General features: G+C 34.9%; 2 protein-coding genes across 12 annotated transcripts in view; one reads left to right on the forward strand and one right to left on the reverse strand.

Moving 5' to 3' along the window:
- LOC127867980 (uncharacterized) overlaps positions 1-22,753 on the forward strand; it is a 35,539-nt gene extending 12,786 nt beyond the window's left edge. The window contains exons 1-12 of one of the 2 annotated variants that reach the window (XM_052409529.1): positions 12,478-12,771; positions 14,236-14,692; positions 15,638-15,799; positions 16,443-16,561; positions 17,140-17,299; positions 17,528-17,613; positions 17,715-17,871; positions 18,160-18,334; positions 18,673-18,790; positions 19,921-20,126; positions 21,313-21,406; positions 21,514-22,753. In XM_052409529.1, coding sequence (XP_052265489.1) covers positions 14,608-14,692; positions 15,638-15,799; positions 16,443-16,561; positions 17,140-17,299; positions 17,528-17,613; positions 17,715-17,871; positions 18,160-18,334; positions 18,673-18,760 — 1,032 coding nt within the window. In that variant the 5' untranslated portion in view covers positions 12,478-12,771; positions 14,236-14,607 and the 3' untranslated portion in view covers positions 18,761-18,790; positions 19,921-20,126; positions 21,313-21,406; positions 21,514-22,753. Of the gene's footprint in view, positions 1-12,477; positions 12,772-14,235; positions 14,693-15,637; positions 15,800-16,442; positions 16,562-17,139; positions 17,300-17,527; positions 17,614-17,714; positions 17,872-18,159; positions 18,335-18,672; positions 18,791-19,920; positions 20,127-21,312; positions 21,407-21,513 lie in introns of those variants that run through there. The other variant, XM_052409528.1, reaches the window with a different exon arrangement.
- The window catches only part of LOC127867975 (exocyst complex component 7-like), a 166,145-nt gene continuing 144,763 nt past the window's right edge, over positions 1,610-22,991 (reverse strand). For 2 of the 10 annotated variants that reach the window (XM_052409520.1, XM_052409521.1), the window contains 2 exons: positions 4,720-4,840; positions 1,951-2,181 (listed from right to left, as the gene is read on the reverse strand). In XM_052409520.1, the coding sequence (XP_052265480.1) occupies positions 2,100-2,181; positions 4,720-4,840 (203 nt within the window). In that variant the 3' untranslated portion in view covers positions 1,951-2,099. Of the gene's footprint in view, positions 2,182-2,825; positions 2,868-3,207; positions 3,321-4,719; positions 4,841-22,991 lie in introns of all 10 variants that reach the window. The other 8 variants (XR_008043832.1, XR_008043833.1, XM_052409522.1 and 5 more) reach the window with 8 other exon arrangements.

The following is a 22,991-nucleotide window of genomic DNA, read 5'->3' on the forward strand; positions in this document are numbered from 1 at the left end:
AAGTTACATCAAACACACACAAAAAAGGGCAATAACTCATATTTAAGAAAGTGAAGAGTTATGGTTTTTATGCATAAAGTCTCGTGTTGATATCTGTTTCTGAGAAACATGTATAGCCCTGAACATTTTTGTGACAGACAGATGCGCTTAAAGACGGACGGACTGAGGGACAACGCCTAATCTAAATGCCTCTGCCTTTGACAGCTGTTAAGAATTAATTCCTCATTACAAAATCAGTGAACTTTGTTTATAACTGCAATGATAAGTGTGTGTTTTTTTTTATAGAAAGATATCTTATTCAGGGCTCCGCTCAATAGACAATACATGTAAAGTCAATAGTTCTTGCATATTTTCACACAATCTCAATGCAAACAAGTTAGCTTTTTATATTAAAAACACAAGAAATAAGGAAACGTTTAACATGTCCATTGCAAATTTGAAGCAAGCCGTTTGAATATTGCAAGCGACGTGTCCTCTTGATATGAAGATCATTTAATAACTTTTTAAAACCCATCATGCACAACAAAATTATGGGTCGGGATGAACATGAACTTTTAACATGTAACAGATTTGCAAAAACTGCCCACTGTGACCTTGATCTTATAGTAAGCGACATTGTTGGTGGATATCACGTGTCATCTTGAAATGATGTTATTGCTGCCATTTTTCCCCAAATCCCTTCATGCACAGCTAAGGTATAAGAAGCACATATATATATACTTACACTACATACATATTAGGAATATTAATACACTCCAATAGTCAACTGGAGAAACATATGTGTTGCACACAAAACATTGTCTTGATATGATGAGCGAAATTATTTTAAAATCCCATCGTGAATAACACAGTTACTGGATGGACACTCACATGTATCTTCACTATTTATGCATAAACATTCATAAAAACTCCGAGTGCCTACAGTAAATTTGATGCGAGCAACACAGTTATAACAAGCTAACAGTCTTCTCGATATAAAGATAATTTGTTAAAATTTATTTTGAAATTCCATAATGAACGAAAAATTTCGGAGCTACACAAGAGCATGAATGTTCCCTATAGACGAATTATGGATAAGCAAAAAATCAAAGTTTCATATGAATCTTGAATCGAGCAACATGGTCGAGCGTGTTACACATTGTCTTATTATAATAATCATGTGTGCCATTTTTTTCTGAATCTCATGATGTACAAAATAATATAAGCAAAATAAGAAATGTTCCACAAACACAAACTCGGACATACATATGAACAGGGGTAAAAATATCAACCCTTCCGCCATTGTCATGGAAGGGGGATAATAACATTATTAGATGATTATCAAACATTTGAAGTTTTTTCGCGCATATATATATTCGTTTAAAATAAACAAATATACTAAAGGTTGAACATTTAAGTGACATAAAAAACTTAATCCCAAATTTAAAGGGGATCAGCTTAACCATTTTTTTAAGTTTTGAAAGACTCAGCCCTTGTAGAAAATCCATTTTATTTGTTTTCACTGACATAAAGTTTGCTAGACAATAAGTTTTGCTCTTGCTACAAGGTACAACATAAATACTTAATATGATAATTATTTATTTTAATAGTTTTCAAGTATATATTGCACAATTAAACATACACAACAGAAACGTGAAATGCAAGTAAATTTTGTCTGTCAAATATCTTTTTATGAGGACGACAACTTTACTTGAATTCTGGAAAACAAAGTTCAAAATCAAATCAATTAAAGTTTTAATTTGTTATAGAAGTGATGAAATGAAAAATCTAATATCGAAAAGATTCAATTTCAGGAGAAATTCAGGGGACGAAGATGTTTTTATCCATTTAAAAACAGTTTAAGGATGTTTTAGCTTTTTTCTTTGTATACATAATTCACAATGCAAGGGGCAGTAATCAGGAAGTAAACAATGAAGAATTACATCTCTGAAGAATAACCGACTAGGCAGCTGTATCAAATAGTTTCTTCTCTATGATACCTTGCACATTCTCAACGCTGTATCTCTCATACTTGTCCAGGTTTTTGGTGAAATTCATTTTGCAATACTTTTCTAGGAAGATCCTGTACAGCGGGAAAATGTACTCTACATTGTCTTTCTTCATGTCAGCCCTAAGTTCAACATCGGATATGGCGTATGTCTTCTGGGTTCGAACGATTTCTTCCAGTTCTTTGTTGAAACCCTGCAAGATAATGAACACCTCACTTACATACATACATTAAAACTGTGTGATCTTTTTTGTTAAGGATTGTCTACTGTTTTCAATATTATTTCAGTCATTATATGGCAGTAAGTTATCATACATGTTCCCTGGGTATGCTGATTTACCAGCACGGAGTGAACATATGTATGCCAGTAACTGACAACTGCCCACTTGAATCAGAGAGTGGTAAAGGGAGAATGGCATTTGAAATAATGTATTGACCAGTTTTCAAACAAGTCGTGTGGTGAAACCCATGATCCACTTATTTATAGCCCAGAACTGTACCAACTAAACAAGGCAACCTGAAGCGTGTTTGTTTTGTAATTTCTTACATTCATGGTTGTATCTATGTAAATGTCGTCTTAGATAAACATTGCTGTCCCCTATCAAGTTTCAAATTCCTAGTAAGTCCCAGCTAAAGCTTACATCCATCAAATACGCATAGGACTACTTGGACTATATTTGGGTTAACAATTTTAATAAATAAATGAGGTTAAACAACTATGCAATGTTTAGCCAATAGAATGGCATACGAGGACAGAGGCTGCTTTTTAAAGATGTGTACTTAATATGTCATGAAACATACATATTAACTATACATAACATAATTTACAAATACGAACCGTAAATTTGTCCTTTATATTTTGTTTCTTCTTTTCTTTTAACTGAATGAAAATGAATTGAATGAACATTCCTTCAAAGAAATAAGTTTCAACTGTGTACTGTACTTTTTGATTACAATATAATTAGAAAATAAACTCTTCAGAATCTGAGATAATTATATAAATTATCATCTCAAAGATACCTCAGAACTCAACAGTCTTCCAATTACTTTCCATATTAGTAATGCAAGTAAATTAATCAGACTAATCAGAATTCCTGTTAAGTCTTAACTAAAAACTGACCATTTCAAATTCTTTACTCCACCAGAACGTCTTATATCTTCTGGTACTGACATTTAAGAGGAGGAAAATGTTAAAAATGACACATGATTCTAATGCTAACAGAAATATGATGGTATTCAAGCTGTGAGTTGAATCTTTGCCTCAGGGTTCATCATGCGCTAGGAGGACATGGGCTCATTGATCTCCATGATGTAGTGCATCACCCGACTCCAGCTGAAGTAGAGGGGACAGAAACATTCCAGTAATGTATTGAAAGTAAGTAATGCAAAAATGTATACATTTAAAACCAGAAAAACAACACATGAATCCAGCTGAAGTAGAGGGGACAGAAACATTCCAGATATGTGTTGACCAAAGTAATGACATAAAATGTATACATTTAAAACCAGAAAAACAACACATGACTCCAGCTGAAGTAGAGGGGATAGAAACATTCCAGTTATGTGTTGACCAAAGTAATGACACAAATGTATACATTTAAAACCAGAAAAAAACACACGACCCAATCTGGAGTAGAGGGGACGGAAACCTTCATGAATTTCAAGTTATGTGTTGACCAAAGTAATGAAAAAAATGTATACGTTTTAAACCAGAAAAAAACATGGTATCCTAAAAAAGAAACCTTTGGGAATACGACTTCTTTTGTTCCATAATCTGGTCCTTATAGAGCATTTCTACGTCCTTGTTCCAGAGGTGAACCAACTCAATCAGTCCCGACATATAAACAGGAATAAGAAACACAATTTAATTAAGTAAAATCAGCATGTGGAAACAAAACTGAAAATACAAGTATGGTAAACACCTATCAATCAAGTTCGTGAAGAAAGCAGGAGTATCAGGTATATGTGTGTTTGGCTACCGGTATACTTCTGTGTGAAAAAATGGTACTCATCGATTTTAACAGGTTAAGAACACACGTGTTTGTTGTTTTTTCTGCAATTGACAACATGAAGAAACAAAATGGATCTTAGTCATTAAATCCTGATATGAAGAAGAACAGTCATTGAGGTTGACAAATAACCCCGCCATGGCTTATTTCAGATGCAAAAGTTAAGTATTAGTAATATGTATCGCAAAATTTTCCCACATGTACTTCACAATTTACCAGTCGCCAAATACGCGATCGCTCCGCCCAATAAGTTGTGTTTTCATAAAACGCTTATTCCATTACACCGACATCTTTGTTTGTCGGACCATGTGGCCGCAATAAACGAAATCTGATTGATTATGACGTGAGTTTGATTGACAGCTGGCGAGTGGTCAATTATCACACACACATATATAACACTTCAAAATAATTTATTGAATCACTAGCCTAAGTACAAGGCATGTAACTCTGCAAAGAATATTGGGGCAAGCACAAAGAGTACATATTGCACTTTAACGAAGTACAAACAACATATATATTATAAATTTTCATCTTTAGGCAGAAAACTGAGAGACAAGTTAACAACACAAAGAACACATGTGCGGAGAGACAGACCAACTGACTGACTGCCCGAATGGGTGATTCCAGTTTACACCAACAAACATCGTTTACGAGGGGTACAAATATCAGAAAGTCTCCAGTTTTAATTTTCAACAAAGATTCTGTCTTAATCTCATTACATACCTATTTAATGACTTGAGGATATAGATGAAGTTGTTCAACATGAAGATGGGTTTAATGGACACGTCACTGTACGTCTCAGACTTGTTGCTCAGGTCAAGGCCAAGCGCTGACAGGACCTTTGCTGAAAAAAATGAGCCTTCTTGTGAGAAAACTGGGCTTAATGAACATGCATAAAGAACCATCCCAGATTGGCCTGTGCAGTCCAGACAGGCTAATGAGGGACGGCTTTTTCCACCTTTACTGGATTTGTGTTTAGGGGAGAAATCCTTTAAACAAAAAAGGCAATACAATCGGAAAGTGCCATCTCTTATTAGCCTGTGCATAATGCACATGCTAATCAGGGACGATACTCAACCCACATGCTCTTAGCCAAGCTCGCAGAAGTAGGAACAAATTGTCTGTAACACAAACAGAAATTTAAATTTTCATCGTTCATAAATTGTATTCTGTTGTTAAGACCAAACACAGAGGTAAATATCGAAACAAATGTTAAAAAACGAACTAAACTGTAACATATTCTATTTTCTTGTATATGCACATACATATGTAAAGTGTTTAAGAAATTGATAAAAAAAATTCCCACAGCACAGCTCATATTTGGATTTTAAACCTCTATGAGATTCAACAACGAACTACCGTAGTCTGCAAGTTTCAATAATATACAACAGTAGTAAGAAAGTTACAACAACATACCAGAGTAGCCTGCAAGTTTCAACAACATACTGCAATAGTCTGCAAGTTACAACAACATACCACAGAAATCTGCAAGTGTTCACAACATTCCACAGTAGGCGGCCTATCAGTCTTATTCTACATGTTGTGGCGAAACCTTTGCATTGAGAGGGCGTTTTGGCATGCAATCCGCGGATTCGAACCCACCATTCAAAGAGGTCTACGTTGAGTAGTGGATATGGTGTCCGCCTAGCGACCGGGCTGCCACTGGTTTGATCCACACCGTGGGAGCGTTCTTGAGATCTCCCCCAAAACACCAAGAACTGGCTCTACCAACTGGTAAACGGACTCGATACCGTTTTTAATAAGCCATAAGCTCTCGATGCAGTCGAGCTTAAATAAATAGGCTATAAACAACCCACCGTTCAGAAGGTCCTGAGCGATGCTGACATTGTTGGAGTGATGTACCGACTCGTGTAGAAGGTGGTGAAAGGCTTCTGTATTCCGCGCGAGGCTTATCGGGTTCCCTGAAATACATAGCAAGTTTATTTTAGCTTCGTTCTTGGAAAACTGGGCTTAATGCATGTGTCATCTCAGATAATCATGCGCAGTCCGTAAAGGCTTACCAGGGACGATACTTACCGACTTTATGGAATGTTTCGTTGTTAAGGAAGTCTCTTCTGAACGAAAACACAGTCAATGCGGACGGTGTCGTCCCTGATTAGCCTGTGCGGACTGCACATGCTACACTGGAACGATACTTTACGCACATGCACATAGCCCTGTTTCCGAGAACGAGGCTCATTTAATTTATATTTTACTTACTACATTGTATTTTAAATGTTGAGTTTCTCTGAAGGATCATGTATGTTTTTCAAAAATACTACACATTTAACTTAAGTTATTTAGGTTTTGATCACATTAATCGGTTGTTTAATGTTTTAAGAAATGAAATCATTATTATAACGTGGTAATAAGGTTTTAGCAGCTTTAAGTTTAGACATTCATCAGCCGTCTTTACTGAATAGTATTGTTGACGCTCATAACATATAATGCATCACGATAGTCGGCTGTTCTTTTAGTTAAAGATAAAGAATCTGATACACATTACTTCCCATAGTACCTTGCTGCAACCTACCCGCGAATTTTACTATCACGTGACTGTATGTTTGTATGTGTTCTAGAAGCAGATCAGTCAACGAGTAGGGAACCTCATGCACGTGCAGTACGTATATGGTGCCGGATATCCGGTAGTCATCAAGGTGCTCACCCGTGGCTGAATTGCACACAAAAAGAAATTGGTTATGATCGATACAGTGGTAAATTATAAACCGTTTGTGTATTTTTTTTATCTAGGCACGGTACACAATAATTTCTCTCGTATTCATTTGCACCAAGCCAATTTGATCGTACATATGATTTTTGCATGTATTGATATTCTTTCGGTGTAGATGGACTGTAAAAGTTATCAGTCTTAACGTGTATTAACGTATGTGCGGAATATGGGCGAATCACGTGTCATCTGTCGTCCGTAAATCTATGGTGATTTTCTTCAAATGTGTACAATACTCCTTTTTATTGACGACATACGCTTAGACTTATTATAGGGTTCATGAGATACAAAAATATGTAACTTTCCAAAAGTTCGTCCCAATATTTGTTTTGGTCACTGAAAGCAAATGTTTGTGGCATGCTCTGTAAAAAACCGTTTCGCAAGAAACCCGTGCTTCAATAATTGTAATGCAAAGTGGTTTGGGAAGTTTTAGAGTAAACATATTTTGCGAAAATCATAACACATGTATTACATTAATTGAAATGGACTGGAGACGTTAAAAAGAAAGTATCAAATGTCGTTTTGAAATAATAGTATTGCGAAACAGAGAAATAAAATATAAGTTTCGACAAAAAAAACTTAAAGCGATGAAAGGTGATGAATTTCGAGATTTATTACGATAAAACAACACAGAATGTGCATAGAAAGTAATTAAATTCCATTTCGTACTTATAAAGAGATAATTCAGAAATGCAATAGTTTTTTTTAAAACGTCTTAAAGTATAGTTTTTTAATTTGATTTTTGTCTAAAATAACCCCAACTTCCAATAAAAAACCTCACATATATACTAATTGATTCAAAATGATTTGAACGGCGAAAAGAAAGTGTCGTATTTTGGATTTTCTTTTTTAAATTTAACAGAAGTGTAAGTTTCGAGAGAAAAAAGAAATTGAAGAATATCAATTCCGTGAGGAAATGTGAAAGAACAATACAAAATGTGTATAGAAAATAATTTCAATCAATTTCGGCCTTAGGTGAAGAACTGCAATAATGTTATTGTCTTATTGCAATTTGACATGTTAAAAAAACTTTTTTGCACTAAAATCATCACACATTAACAAATTGGGTCGAATTGGTTTGAAAGAATTAAAAGAAAGTTTCACTGCGATCTGTCATGAAATATAAATATTGAGTTTCTGGGTTTCATTCGTTTAAGTATACAATTTGTTGAAAGCACCTTTAAGTTAAAAACACTTAAGTCTAATAGTTTACTGTTTTTTTTGAATAAAAAATGTTTATTTATTTATTTCTCTAATTAGTGGGGAAACATCGTGGTCATATAACTCGGTAAATTACGGGTACTCACGTGAAACATGTTCCTGGGTTTGGCCCGGGGTCGTATAAAAGTAGATCACTTCCCCAATAATAAGGAGGGGAAATTTGAGTCCATAATTCATCCTCTAAAGAGCTTTGAAACAATATTCAGTTTAAGTTTAATGCATGAAAAGAACGGTAACAATATACAAATGCTTCACAGTATTATTAATGCGTCTTATATTTGATGCTATGCTACGTTATTCTTAAAGAAGCAATCGCCGATAGCCACTATATTTTATTTTAAGGACATTCCCTTTTAGGCAAACGTCACGTGATCATCGTTTATTGGCCAACTTTTGTTCCCGTACATAATGTCTATCTTTAAACGACTGAAAGTGCCAAGTATATGTTTATGCGCTGGTAGTACCTCCAGTTGCTTTTTCAAGAGTTATAAATCGAATAAACATGGTTTGGATCAGACGATATGATAACTAATGTTCCAGTAATGGCGTTCAATGATGCACGCAATTTACAAGACATTAGCAGTCGAGTAGATCACTTGAGGCGTTGTACAGCGTTCCCATTAAGATATACGGCTGTGCGGACAAATAACAACGAGCCAGCCAACAACGCGACCACGTGATAAAATGCCGGAATTAATTTCATTCGATAACAATTGACGATTTATCAGTTATGAAGCATTAGTTTGGAGAAAAAGAAGTCACCCTTTTAAATTTGCTAAATATTTCAGACTAAATGTCATCGGTGTCGATTTGTTTTGTCAGCATGCTAATGTTATAAACAAAGTCGATTTGTATTGACTGTAATAAGTTCAAATGAACAACATGCCGATCAACATGTATCAATTGTCTTTTGTTGATCATTGGTAACATGAAACTTACAATATACTATGCCTTAAAGTGTATAGTTGATCATAGCTTTAAATGTGCATTGGCGCCCACTTCTGTTCTAAGCGCCACATCTTTCTTATTGACTCCATCTCTTTCGGAATTTATAAACGTTCGGTCCTTAGCGCCATCATTTGCTCGTTGAGTATGGCATCTAAAAACAGAGATGGCGTCAGTGATAAACGGTCGAGAGAAAGTGTCATCCCTGGTGTGCCGGTGCGGATATCCATAGGCCAATCAGGGAGGACACTTAATAAGCATGTATTATACCCGTTTTTTTTTCTATAACAAGACTCATTTGTAAACAGTAAGTGTGATATTTTTTTTAATTTTAAGTATATTTATGTTTCAGAATTACGTATTTAAAGTCAGCACAAAATTGTACTGTATTATCATTTTCGTTATGTACAGTCGCATGAAAATCTACAATAACTGATATCTAATAAGGATTATGCACAAACCTAATGCGTCCATTTACCGTGACCTTGAAGGGACTGGTATGGATGTTTCACGTGACATCATCGTCCAGATATCAAGATAATTTCTCTAAAAGTATTTCTAAATCCCATAACGTACCGTTGAGGCACTGGTGATCAAAGGAATATGCACAGACTCTTAATGTCTACTGTGACAATGACCGGAAATCAAACAACATGGTCTTTTCACAAAATACGTCGTCTTGATATGATGATAATTTGTTTCCATTTATTTTGAAAACCCGTCATGCACAACATTGTTTTTGGCAGGACACAAACATTCATCTTTTCTATATTCATATAAGGATTATTCAAACGCTTCAAGTCGCCACTGTGACATTGATCTTTTAGCAAGCGACATGGTTGCTGCACACCTCACGTTTTCTTGATATGATGGTCACTTATGCCAATGTTTTTTTAAACACCAATCATGAACACAAATATATGGGCCAGACACAATATGCACTTTCATTAGATCAATCAATCCTGAAGAGTTACTTAATTAATAACTTGCCTTTTCAACTTGGCGTTAGACATTTTAATAACACCGTTAGTGTTAAAGGCATCCTGAAAAGTTTGTTAAAGAATCAGTTACACATTTGGGGAATTGGAAATCAACTAATGGCGTTTAGGCATTACGTCATATGTGCGTAATAACTATTTATACTACTGTCCAATTATAAAATAAAGCCATAACAATGCCCGTATATTGAAGCAAAGTACTGCTTAAATGGAGTAGGCTACATTGCATACCAACCGTAGTTTGGGAGAGCTTAAACTTAAATGCATAGAGGTACACAAAAGCGTTGTCCTCTGCTCAAGTGACTTGTCCGTTCCTGGTGCTACCACGCGTCAGTTCTCAAGAGCCGTGTAAACAAACTGGCAAAACACAATTCTTGCTAGTCGATAAAATAACAATTTAGGTATGTTAAGCAGGTACATTGTTGTTCCGTTCCCATTATCCATATAAACATTAATCTGTCGGAGATTTGGAGTGTCGAGTGTCCTTAAATGTAGAGAATCATAACTTGCCCTTTTTTCAGTTTTTTATATTCAAATCAATGTATATTAAAATTCAGTTGGTCATTAAGATTTAACGATCCTGTGTTAAGGGGTGTTGCGGCAGTTTATTTAACGGAGAATATATTTATAGCAACACCGATGGTGCTATTATCACAACTCAATAATTTTGTTATCAGTATCACCAGAAATGACCGAATTGGTTTATAATTCAATTGTCAGTGGTTCGATCCAAGGTGGGGTTAACTTTTTTTACTTCTTTTTTATTTCTTTAATTTCATTCTTGTTTTATACTGGAGCTTTTTAGTCATGTCGTTTAAATTTATCAATTTAAAGCATTTAATCACAAACTTCAAAACAAGCCAAAATCTGTGAACAAGTGCATGTAAGTTATTAATGATTAAGGTCGAGTTTGATACTGTATGGTATTATGTTTGTGATTAAATATTGTTTTTTATTTATGTCTTTTGGTAAGCTGTTGTGATCCCAGTTAAGATTCAAAACAATTTCTAATGTTTATGCATATTTCTTACAATCTATGTACCGGTACTTGGGTTTTGCCTAATTGATGTATTTTTATAAAATTTGACGTAGACGGTAGGGATAGTTAAAACAAAAAATCTCTGTTAAAAGTGCGGTGACCCCCCTTTTTTATTTTTGTTTCATGATAACAATACATAGATGAACATATTTGAGAAGTTTCGCAAAAAGTTATAAGATAGAACTTTTTTAAATTCCATTTTTGTGGTAAAAATAGTAAAAAAATGACGTTTTTTGGTCGACATAAAAAGTTTAAAAATTAAATTTCTCAAAATTTAACTTGTGTTCTCCATTTTTTTGGTTGTTTGTGGTTTACTTAAATGGTATATGATATATATTAGCTTATATAACCTCTACATGTTTCCAATTTCATAGGTTTTTAATCATTATTATGCAATTACAGATTTTTCAGTTTTAATGAAAAAGTACATATTATATAATGGTGAATAAAATCCAAACAAAGCCGGTGACCCTATGTTTTTATTGCATTTTTCATTTAGTATTTGTATGTAGTACTTGAATAAAAATTTTGAGCAAAAGTTATTAGATGGAAAAAAATCACCAAAACTGCAGCAACACCCCTTAAGCTGTTTTTACAGCAAATCTTATACATGTGTAAAAATATTTCTACATGCATGTAACTAATTCCGTTATTTTCGTAACAAGAAAGCCAAAACCTTACGAACCGATTTGTATAATAAGAATAAAACACGCCCCAAAGACACTAGTATACTAAATAAAAATAATTCCCAAACGCAGTATTGAATTTAAGCATAAATATTTACAAAGAAACCAATTGCAAAAAAAAACAAGTATTGGTTTCATAATACAGTTGTTGTTTTTTTAATCTGTCACAGACATGAAATGGTTACACAATATATGTAAAGAAATTTTTAATTTACGATGATTCAATCGTTAAAGGTTTAATTGTAAGTGAACTCTTCAATAATATCATCGTAATTCAAATTATAAAGCAAGAGCAGATGTTTTCGATTACCTGATGGTTGCACTGACACAAAGACTTGCACCTTTCTGCGACATGAAAACATAACACGAAAGAAATAGTAAAATCCCTCATTCTTAAACATAAAAATACGTAAATTAAAAAATATATATCATTCAGACTGTTTACAAATGAGTCTTGCGTAATGAAGACAGGCTGACACCGCTCACATTTGGTTTGAAATATTTAGGCAATTTTAATTGGTTGATTTCTTTGTCGGAAAACTGCCGCCTTAAACTGATATGACATCGACGATTGCAAGCGAATGAGATGAATGTTTGGCATGCAATCACGCGGTCGTGTAACTGGCTTTCTCGGTGTCCTTGTTCGAACACACATCTTAATGTGAAAGTAATGTAACGCCTCAAGTGCTGCATGCCATTACTCAAACTTGAAAAATGAAATTGTCAAATCCAAATTATGTTTAGACGATTGATTTATAACTCTTATAGACGCCTCTGGTGGTACTACGGCACACAAACACTCGCTTGGCACTTTCAGTCGTTACAAGATAGTCACGATGTAAACGAACAGAAGTCGGCCAATAAATGACGATCACGTGCCTATTGCTTGAAACTTAATGTCCTGAAAATACAATAATGTGTCAACCGACGATGTCTTCTTTAAGAATAGCGTTGTATACCGTCAAATGTTAGACAGATTAATATAACTTGTATAGCATTTGCACATTGTTACAGTTGTATTGATACATAAAACTTTAAAGGAATATTGTTTCAATCCTATTTGAAGGATGGGTTTTGATTTAAAATTTTCGCTCCTTGTTATGGGGGTAGTGATCTTCTTTTATGCGACATCGGGGAAAACCCAGGAGCTTATTCCACGTGAGTAATCGTAGGGAGTCATTCTACTTAAAAAATATAACTTAAGGAAAAAAACTTAAAAAACAATCTTCTTTTAAATAGTAAACAGTAAACATTAATGGTTAAACTTTTAATATAAAAGGACTATACATGTCAATAATACAATTTTCTAAACTTAGCTACTGAAATATCTATATTCAACTATTTTAACTCAAATAAAAATACAATATGCAGTTTAGTTTTAATTTTTTGAATAACTTTACTAGTATATAAATAAGAAAACAATTTCAATTACTACTGCTAGGTTGATATAACTTGATATTGTTACTACAGGTTCCCTTTTAATGTCTTGTTCTTTCTTTCATATTCAATAAGTGTTTTCTTGAATACCGTTTTTCATACCAGAAACTATAATTATTGCGGAAAAACATGGCATTTATGTTTTTATATATAAACAATTTCAATGTACTTTGTGCATATCATTTATAACAAAAAAGATGTATACCATTTATAAAAATATGTTTTTAATTTACACATTTGTTTGCTTTGGTTGTTTGTTTTTCATGTTGCTTTTCTTATAATTCATGATCGCTACAGATATTTTGCTGTGTTTAACACATTTAAGAGAAATCGATTTATATCTTCGTGTTCGTAATTATCGTAATTAAAATTGTTCTCTAGTTTGTGGAAATCTTTTAATAAATCTAAATAAGTTTTATTAAAAATAAAGCGTCAAGTATTTGTTAATTTTAATACTCTAATGCGACTGAAAGAACGTCAGTGCGAATTGCTTACCTCAAACAAGGGTTTTCAGAAGTCTTACTTTTGTTGGTAAAAGACAAATCGAGTAGCGTTTGAGAGTTATTTATCGTTTACCCATCATGGAAATTTCAAATCTGAAAAACTGTTCCATGCAATTATTCACGATATCATAGAATTGTTCTTTTATACGAATAATCAGTCGCATAATATTATATAGCATTTCCCGCAAATTTGTTTATTTCCTTTTTTATGTATTTTGTTTAGAAGGATGAGCAACGTAAAACATTTTGTAAGATAAGTTTTATTTCAGTTTTTAATCAATTATTGAATCAAATCAGATCAGTAAAATTAACAGGGTTCAATGTTATATTAAATAAAGAGGTTGCACTGAATAGGCAGTAGATAGTCTCTATTTTAGTGATAAGTTCTATTTATATGCTGAAAAAAGTTCAAATATAATGTTACGCTCCGTATATATATATATATATGTGTGTGTGCATAAGGTATGAGGTACAGATAATGCACCAATGTATAACAACGAAAACAAAACAAGACGAGATAAGACCATGCCATTATATTTTTGCGGTGATGTAATCAAATGCTGCATATTAGATTGAATTTGTACTTTAAATGGTCGCTGCACCGTGAGCTTTCTGCTCAATAAAAATGTTCTATGAGCAGGTTGTTACAATCATAACCAAGTTCCTACTGTGTACATTTCAGCCTCGGGTGATCGCTTTGATGAATACCGGATATCCGGCTCTATATACGTACTGCACGTACAGGAGATACCGGACTCGTTGACTCGGACTTAAATGAGCCGCAGTCAGTAAAACTAGGGTTAATGCATGAGCTTTACATGTTGTCCCAGATAACTATGGGCAGTCCGCATAGGTTAATGAGGGACAACCATTTCCGATCTATGGAGTTTTTAGTTTAAAGGTTCAAAAAGAAAATCAAGTATAAGCGGAAATTGTCGCCCTCGTTAGCCTGTTCGAGCTGGAAACTAATCTGCGACTACACTTAACGCACATGAATTAAAAAATTAAATAAACCTGACATGTATTTCATGTCACCCGATAAGCATTGTGCGGGATGCCGAGGCCGTGCACCACCTTCCACATGAGCCGGTACATCACTCCAACAATGTCACCATCGCTCAAGACCTTCTGGATGGTAGGTTCGTGTATGCATATTTCGAAGTTTATGAGGTCCTTCCGCACCCGAGGCAGCATTATTTGATGACCCGGAGAGTGTTCCAGCACTCCATCCTTATTAACTATTTTACTCACGAAAGTTGGGACGAGTTTTGTGCAATTGCCAGCCATTTTTTACTGAAATATTTAAAAAAAAACATTGTGTGGTCTTGTGTTGTTGGGGGAGACCCAGAGAAAGCTCTCCTACCCGGTATTGTGACCATCAACCAAACGCATATGCAACCGGGAACTGGGATTGAACCCGGATCGCATAGGTGAGAAGCGCGTGTAAAAACTACTGCGCTATCTGAACAGTAGAGATACGGGTTCGAATAAGCGGATTGACTGTTATACCGCCCTCGAAATGCAATGATTTCGTCACAACATGTGATTTAGACTGATAGATCGTCACTTTTTTCTGGGCAGCGCGAAAATATTTTTAATCAAATCGAACATAAAATATGTTTTGCGACTGACACAATGACTTTATGCATATCAATTTGATGACGGCTGAAATATGTAGAAATACAGTGTGGCATCTTGTTTAATATGTTGTTGAAAGTCACAGAAATAAATCAAATGATACATTTTATACATACATGTAGATAACCACATAAAGAAGACGTTTTTACATTAACATGAATTCAGTTAATTATTAAAAACTAAGATCGGTATTTCGAAAATGGTGAAGTGAGTACTAATGGAACGGTACACGAGTAAACTGTATTGCAATGGCTGATATAAACTTGCAGTTGCACGGACAGGAACTAGTGTTACCCAGGTGAGAGTAGTACGGTGGTGTAAACACTCCGTAGACACTACGTTTTAAAATCTGCGTTATCTCATCTCAAAATATATTCAAAATGAAGTCTTATTAAGGCAAGACAAAAGCCAATGGGCTGATAACCCCTTTTTATTTGTACCCTAAGTGGCATACATCAGCGAACAAAACGCACACTTGCTGTTGGTCGTGGACGAACATGAAGCGGAAACAACTGCGGACACAGACCTCGCGCTTGCCTCCCTCCGAGTAAGCGCCATCAGGGTTGACGTCATACAACTATCGGTTACACCAGGCAAGGTCATAACCGGTATTCAAACGACATAACGGTTGCGTATGATGGAATTCTAAGTAAAGACACTGTAAAGCAATGAGTAAAGACATTTTAGAAAGCATTCAGTAATGACATAACAAACTTAACACTTTATGACAGTTTATATGACACGAATATTGTTTAATCATGTGACGATATTGGCGGACAGTGGTAAAAAACGTTAATGTTAGGTTTAAATTATCCACACTGGTGGCCTGCAAAAGAGAATATTGAACGTTTACATAGCTAATGATTGTCCATGAACTTGTACCAAAGATTGAAGAATGCATACCTTTACAACAGTTTCTCTACATAGACTTGGGTGCGACATCTTAACTAATGTTTATGATATTTTACCATATCTGTACTTCTTACCCTATTTGGACGAGTCATTAGAACAGGAAACGTATCAGCGTTATGTTTTAGCAAACACATAAAATAAACAACAACAACTTCGCAGGTATTAAATATATATGTTAGAGCGGTAAATGAACTTCTAAACATGTCAGCTAACAATTTATTGTTAACCGTGCTAATTTCTCGAAGATGGTGCACGTCTGCGACCAAAGACGAGTGTTGCCTATCGTAACAGATTAACGCAACTGTTGTCATGCATATTTACCTCTTTCACTCCTCGCAGGCGGACGATACCGGCGTCAATCATCCATCAACTTCTACCAACTGCTCGCCAATGTATCAGGAGGATCCATGATTACCACAGACAAGTACAACATCGGGAGCGCTGTCAACATCATCACTGTAAGAGCAGTCGTCTTTTTTTAATAGTCTTTTATAGCCCGACATGAACAGGAACTCGTAAACTCAAAGGACATAACTTTAACACATGGATTGTTTTCTTTATTTGCATTCTGTTCTGTTCTTGAGTTTTACGAGACCATAATAGTTACGATCAAATAAAAATCCATTCTAGGATAAAAACTTACACATTTATTCATTTTAAGCTTACTTTAATATATTCATACGTAAAGGTCAGTGCCAAGTTATTATTGGCGAGCTAAGACAGGTGAAAATTATGACAAAGTGGAATATAATAATGGTTGAATATCACATATGGTTATCATTAAGGTCATAAGCTGCTTTATCAGAACAGATATCTTGAAATGTTGTCCAACGTTGCATAATTGACAGTTTTATGATTGCGACGTTGTAGTAAGAGTTTTCTTTTTCTACATTTTGTTACATAAAACCATGGGGCAAATAATAAATTGCATTGCTTAAATGCAAAGTATGGCGCAGTCTTCACACATAATTTAATAACAGATATGTTCGAAACGTTTTGTCTACAATCTGAATTTTTATATGAAGTTTTATTTCAGCAAACCTTACAAACAACTCGAGTGGATTTAATGCGGCTTTCCTACAACGGTGCACCAGGGTCAACTTTCATGGTTTTTGTTGATGATACCATAACGCAGTTGATCATACGAGTTCATGTGGAGAGGGCACAACCTGTTGTCATTGCACAGATGCCATCAGGTAAGAAATAAAAAACATTTGCTTTTTTCATCATATTGTCCAACATAGGTCTAGCTCTTACTATCTTGTACATAATTATGTATGTTCAAAAAATGAGATCACATGTAAAATGGCATGACTGTAAGGCTCTCGTTATCTGACATACATTAAATATAGTACAAGTCGGAATATTGTTTTATAAAACACCAGGAATTAGATCACCGCACAAATGCAAAAATTGTGTTTGAGGTGTGCCATCTTCTTCAAGGCCCACAGTTATCGGCTCTCCGGCCGCAGGATCGGTTGTATCTCTTCTAGAAATCAACATTACACAGGTACAAGATCATGTTATAATAATTTAGCTCAATTAAATAATGAAAACAAGCCAACATTTTGGGTATGAATGGGAACATTCATTAACTTTGTTTGTTCGTAGGCATCCGATTACGGTATTTGGAAAATTATGAAAATGAACGGCAACATTTGGGACGTCGCAATTCAGGCTTCAAGTCCGGTGGATTTCACTCACACATTTGTAGAGCCTGGGCCGGGGGGTGACGGGGAATATGAAATAAACGGAATACCAAACTCCGGTAAGACTTTCTCTTCACGATGGAGATTGCAATATTCTACCACACTACACCATCTGCCATTGGGATTCACGTATTGCAAACAATTGTCTCATTTACCAAAATTACGTAAGTTTATGCTTCGCTAAACTGGTTTTCCTTAATAAATTAAAATTAATGGATGAAGGCATTTTTTCCAACACTCAATTCAATACAGGTCATGCGATAATGTGTTTCAATGTAGAACGATTGTAATACTAATATACCACAATTGTATAGGACAGTAAAGAAGACGATCGAACTTTTTAACAGGGGCAACGTACAAAATGGTTGTTGATGTACCTGAATACGCAAAGGTTTTCAAGGTCCAAGCAGGTCTACTAATGACTAGAGACAGCATAAGGCCTAAAGCGTTTGGACTGTTGCCAAATGTTGGCGGAAAAAGAGGAAATCTATTTTCACCGCCAATATTACCATTCCCGATGAGGTACTAAACATAATATTAGTTTATATAAATAATTTTATCTTATTCTTTATACGTTGAACCAGAAACATAAACTTAATACAGGTCGTATTACTTTGCGTGTTTACATTTCAAAATTGAAATTTAAGCTTTAAAATTAAGTATTAGTAATATATATAAAGTTAAATAAAATAAATAGAATAGCTGTTCGACATGTTGTCCGTTCGCATATGCACTAGTAAATGATTAGAGTAATGACTTTATTTTATTGATTTTATTTTATTGAATCGTACTTTTAAGATTGCATCACGTTTAATATATATATTTCAAAAGTAATACTTGGTCAATTCTTATTATTTCAGCCGTTTATGGTTTCAGTACACGGAAATGACAATTCATATCCAACACATACATTTCGAAGACTGGACCCAAATCTTATTACACCCGTGACATTACGATTGTTCATACATCCGCTTACAGGTGGAAATTTCTTTACAAGCCTGTTTATCATAAATATTTGTTTATGATTATCCGCCAAATGAATTTGTTGACCACGGATATATGTATATGCATGCCAGTATTGTTTATGTAACTTACATACAAGCATAAAAGAAAAAAATGCGTTTTTATGCTTCTTCATGACCCTTTTTACGGATATCACGAATGTTAAAGCCTTTTTTATTGTGTAAATCACTTCATACACGTATTTTGTATTTAGGTAGTGCACCTCTAATGATTTCCCGCGATTTCTTCGAAGGTTGAAGAGCCTACTATTAGGTGCCGTAGCCTAGTGGTTAAGGCGATAGACTAGAAATCTTTTGGGATATTCCCGCGCAGGTTCGAATCCTGCCGACGACGTATACTTTTTTGCGACGCGTTTTATTTATTTTCTAACGTAATTTGATTTAATATGGCATATAAGCTATATTTATTGTGAAATATGTTGCAATTTTTATGCACATTTTTCAATTATTAAAATTAAAACAACGTTACGGCGAAATTGGGTGATTTACTGTTGAAAATACGAACCATGCATGTTGCATTTTTATTTTTATTTCAAAAAGTAAACGGTAAATCTGTCTAGTTCTTGGTATTTTTGCTGTATATAGTGTTTCTATAAAAACTAAGTTTAAAATATGACTTAAATGATACTATTTTGAATTTTATGACACTTTGTTTTTAACCGACCCAATTTTTACTTGGCTGAAATCACTTACATTTCATGGTGCTCTTCCATAGATAAAAATTTGTAAAAAATAAATGTCTGTAAAAGAATACTTATTTCATCTTGTTTAAACTTCAAACACCTTTACAGCATCTGTACACACCAACTGCATGCCCATATTTGGAAATTTGAATGAATTATGGAACTTTTATATACCCCAGGGGTAAAAATAAATTGGACAAAAGCCGAGCGTGGGGGTGGTTTTGAAAAAATCGGTATATTTTTTTAAAAAGCATGGAAAGCCTACCTACAAATTTGCATTTAGTTCAGTGAAATGATGCTGATTAAGAAAATAATTAATTAGATTATATTTGGATATGTGCCCATTAGAGGTGCACTACCTTAAGAACTAAACATTTCGCTCAAAATAATAAATTATTATCAGGACTGACTTTATGGGCCAACGAAACGATAGACATTCCATTCACGGAACAGAACGCTGGTGCCGTTGACCAGCATATCGACGTAAGAATTGAAGACGACCAGAACTTTGCTTTGGAGCCGAAAATTCACAGCTTTAATATAAAGGCTGGTTTGAACGAGACCGGACATTTTACCATAAAAAGGCGGACCAGAAGGTGGTTTAACAACGTAAGTACCTTTACATGATCTATATGCATCTAAAATAACACGCAATAATTTGATTGTACGATTCCATGTGGAAAGCACCAACTGAGATTGTTCGTGTTGCCTATGTTTTTTTAAAATAAATGAGCAACTCGAATAACAAGATTTCACCGAAGACAATGAATTAAATGAATCATCCGCTTAATGTGTTGTTCATCCGTCGACTTGACCAAAGGTTGATAGGACTTTATTCGTCTGTGTGTGCGCAGATGGCTGCTGAGGCCGAACTTGGAACGAAATGTTATTGTACAAATGGGACATGGAATCATTGGGACGTCTACAGCAGGGTTGGAAGCATGGGCTTTTCGGGCTTTGCTATTCTTCCCTGCGGCAGTTGTTCTGTTCGCTTCTTACGTATTGGTGCCTTTGTAGATGGACGAGCGCCAGGTTGTGCGGTCCATTGCGGATAGTTCCCAAGTGTCTGGGTTGATTGTAAACGCTTCCAGTGAGGCTTTGAGAGTGCCATTAAAGCGTTTATTTTGCCCACCGTGGGATCACTGGCCATGTTGCATATCGCAATAGAAAAGTCTATTGGACAGCCCTTTTTCAGACAAACGAGCTACGTGCCCTACCCAGCGAAGTTGGGACCGCATTAGAATGGTAACGATGCTGGGGAGAACTGCCTTAGCCAATACCCGTGTCTGGAGTTTTGTCCTGCCAATTGATGGCGGGTATCTTCCTTATATTTAAAGTACAGTTTCTGTCATTGCACTGACGTAATGACCGCAAAGACTTATTTTATGTTGCAGAAGATGTATAATTATAATATATGTAAACACTTAAAGCTTAAAATATGTTTTTACACGAGAAATTTGATCATGCCATGGGTGAGTAGTATAGCTCGGGTTTTCAGTGAAAAGTTGAGCTAAAACTAACGGGTTTAGGTGGTTTGTATGTTTTGTATACTACCGTCAATATTGTGATTTAGCAAAGTATATTGTCTACTTCAAACTTGTTAGCTAAATTATATACTTGCACCAAACAGCAAAAGATGCATGTTTAAACGAAGAACACATATGACATCACATAAAATACTAAAATGAGCCAGTATTGCTTAAAGTTTTGTCCTATCAATCCAGTATACACTTTTAGGTTTACACATATTCAAACTATGCACCAAACATCATCATAGTTTTATAACTGTTTGCAGCACTGTTACTATCAACGCCAAGCCTGTTGTGATGGGTTCAACATCTTTCCAGTCTGGACAATATGACATTCTCAGATTTACAGTAATGGAACACGTAAGTACCAAAAGAATCGAAAAACAATATGCTTAATATTTACTGCAAATTTGCGGAAATAATGTATGCAGAATAGAATAATAACATATGTACTATATTTGATTTAGGCAACAACAACGTCCAAATCAATAACCGCATCGAAGTCAACAACTTTAACTTCTTCGTCATCCACGACCCCTCCATATGTGTCTACATCTGACCTTTTAACGTTGTCATCGCAATTAACACAATCAACAAAGACCCCAGTGGGCACGCCAAAATCGGGCGGTACACAATCTTCATCCGAGGCATCAACTGTTGTGTCAGGCCCGCCACAATCTGGCACAACACAAGCTCCGTCAGGAACGCCACACTCGGGTACAACTCAGACCACATCAACCACAATTGGACGCTGGTATGGGCGTCGGAGCAGCGATGGGTGCGTGATGACCTTGGTGAAAACTCTTGTTTTCCAGAGTTCTAACTTGCTGTGAAGTTGTGATACATTGCTGGCAAAAACTAAGATCAGTGGCAGTCTTATGTTTATGTTGCAATATGTTTTATTATTGACCAATCAGTGTTGATCAATGAAGTTTTTTATTTAGCAAATGTAAACCATTGTTGTTTATAAAACCAATTTTACGTCGCATACACAAGGTTTATTTATATAATACACCAACAATTCTAAAAAAGTAAAAAATGTCGCTTACAAAACTAAACGACAAACAACGCTTAAACTTCGAAAACTTTGAATTTTATGTTTCGATCATCTGATTTAGGTTGAAACGGAACACAGTTATGCTTCAAAATTTTCTATTAATCTAAGATCGCTTGTTATGTTTTCATAACAATCGAATTGTGCTTTGTCCTTTTCCCATGGAAAGCAATTCCTAACACTTACTACAAACAATCTTACCCAATTGTATCAGCTAATGGTAATTACATTTAACAATAGATTATTGGGTATGTGAATTATAACATTATCAGTATGTTATAAATTTGTCACCTATGTTTATAGTTGCAGTAAAAATTGTGTTTTTCCCCCAAAAGATTACCTAATTTCGGAATGAAATGATGAAACATGCATTATAATTAAATAAAATTTAAAGTCGCATAAAAATTTACAACAACTAATACCTTATATAAGGATTATGCACAAACTTCATGGGTCCACTGTGACCGTGACCTTGAATGGACCGACATGGTTGTTTCACGTTGCATGTCCAGATAATATTATTATTTCTATCAAAGTTTTCCGAAATCACGTGATGTGCCGTTGAGGTATTTGTGATCAAGGGAACATGCACAGACGCCATATGTATACTGTGACAATGAACTGAAATAAAACAACATGGTCTTTGCACTTTGCATTTGTTTCCATTTGTTTGATTTTAAAATCCAATCATGCACAACACAGTTTTGGCTGGACAAACACATGTATCTTTTCTATTAACATATAAGGAATAATCAAACACTTCGAGCCTCCACTGTAACAATGAGCTTTTAGCGAGCGACATGGTTGTTGCAAATCCTCATGTTGTCTTGATATGATGATCACTCGTGCCAATGTTGTTTTTTTAAACCCATCATGAACAAAAATATCTGG

Source organism: Dreissena polymorpha, chromosome 2 (assembly GCF_020536995.1).
Source record: "Dreissena polymorpha isolate Duluth1 chromosome 2, UMN_Dpol_1.0, whole genome shotgun sequence".
Lineage (NCBI taxonomy): Eukaryota > Metazoa > Mollusca > Bivalvia > Myida > Dreissenidae > Dreissena > Dreissena polymorpha.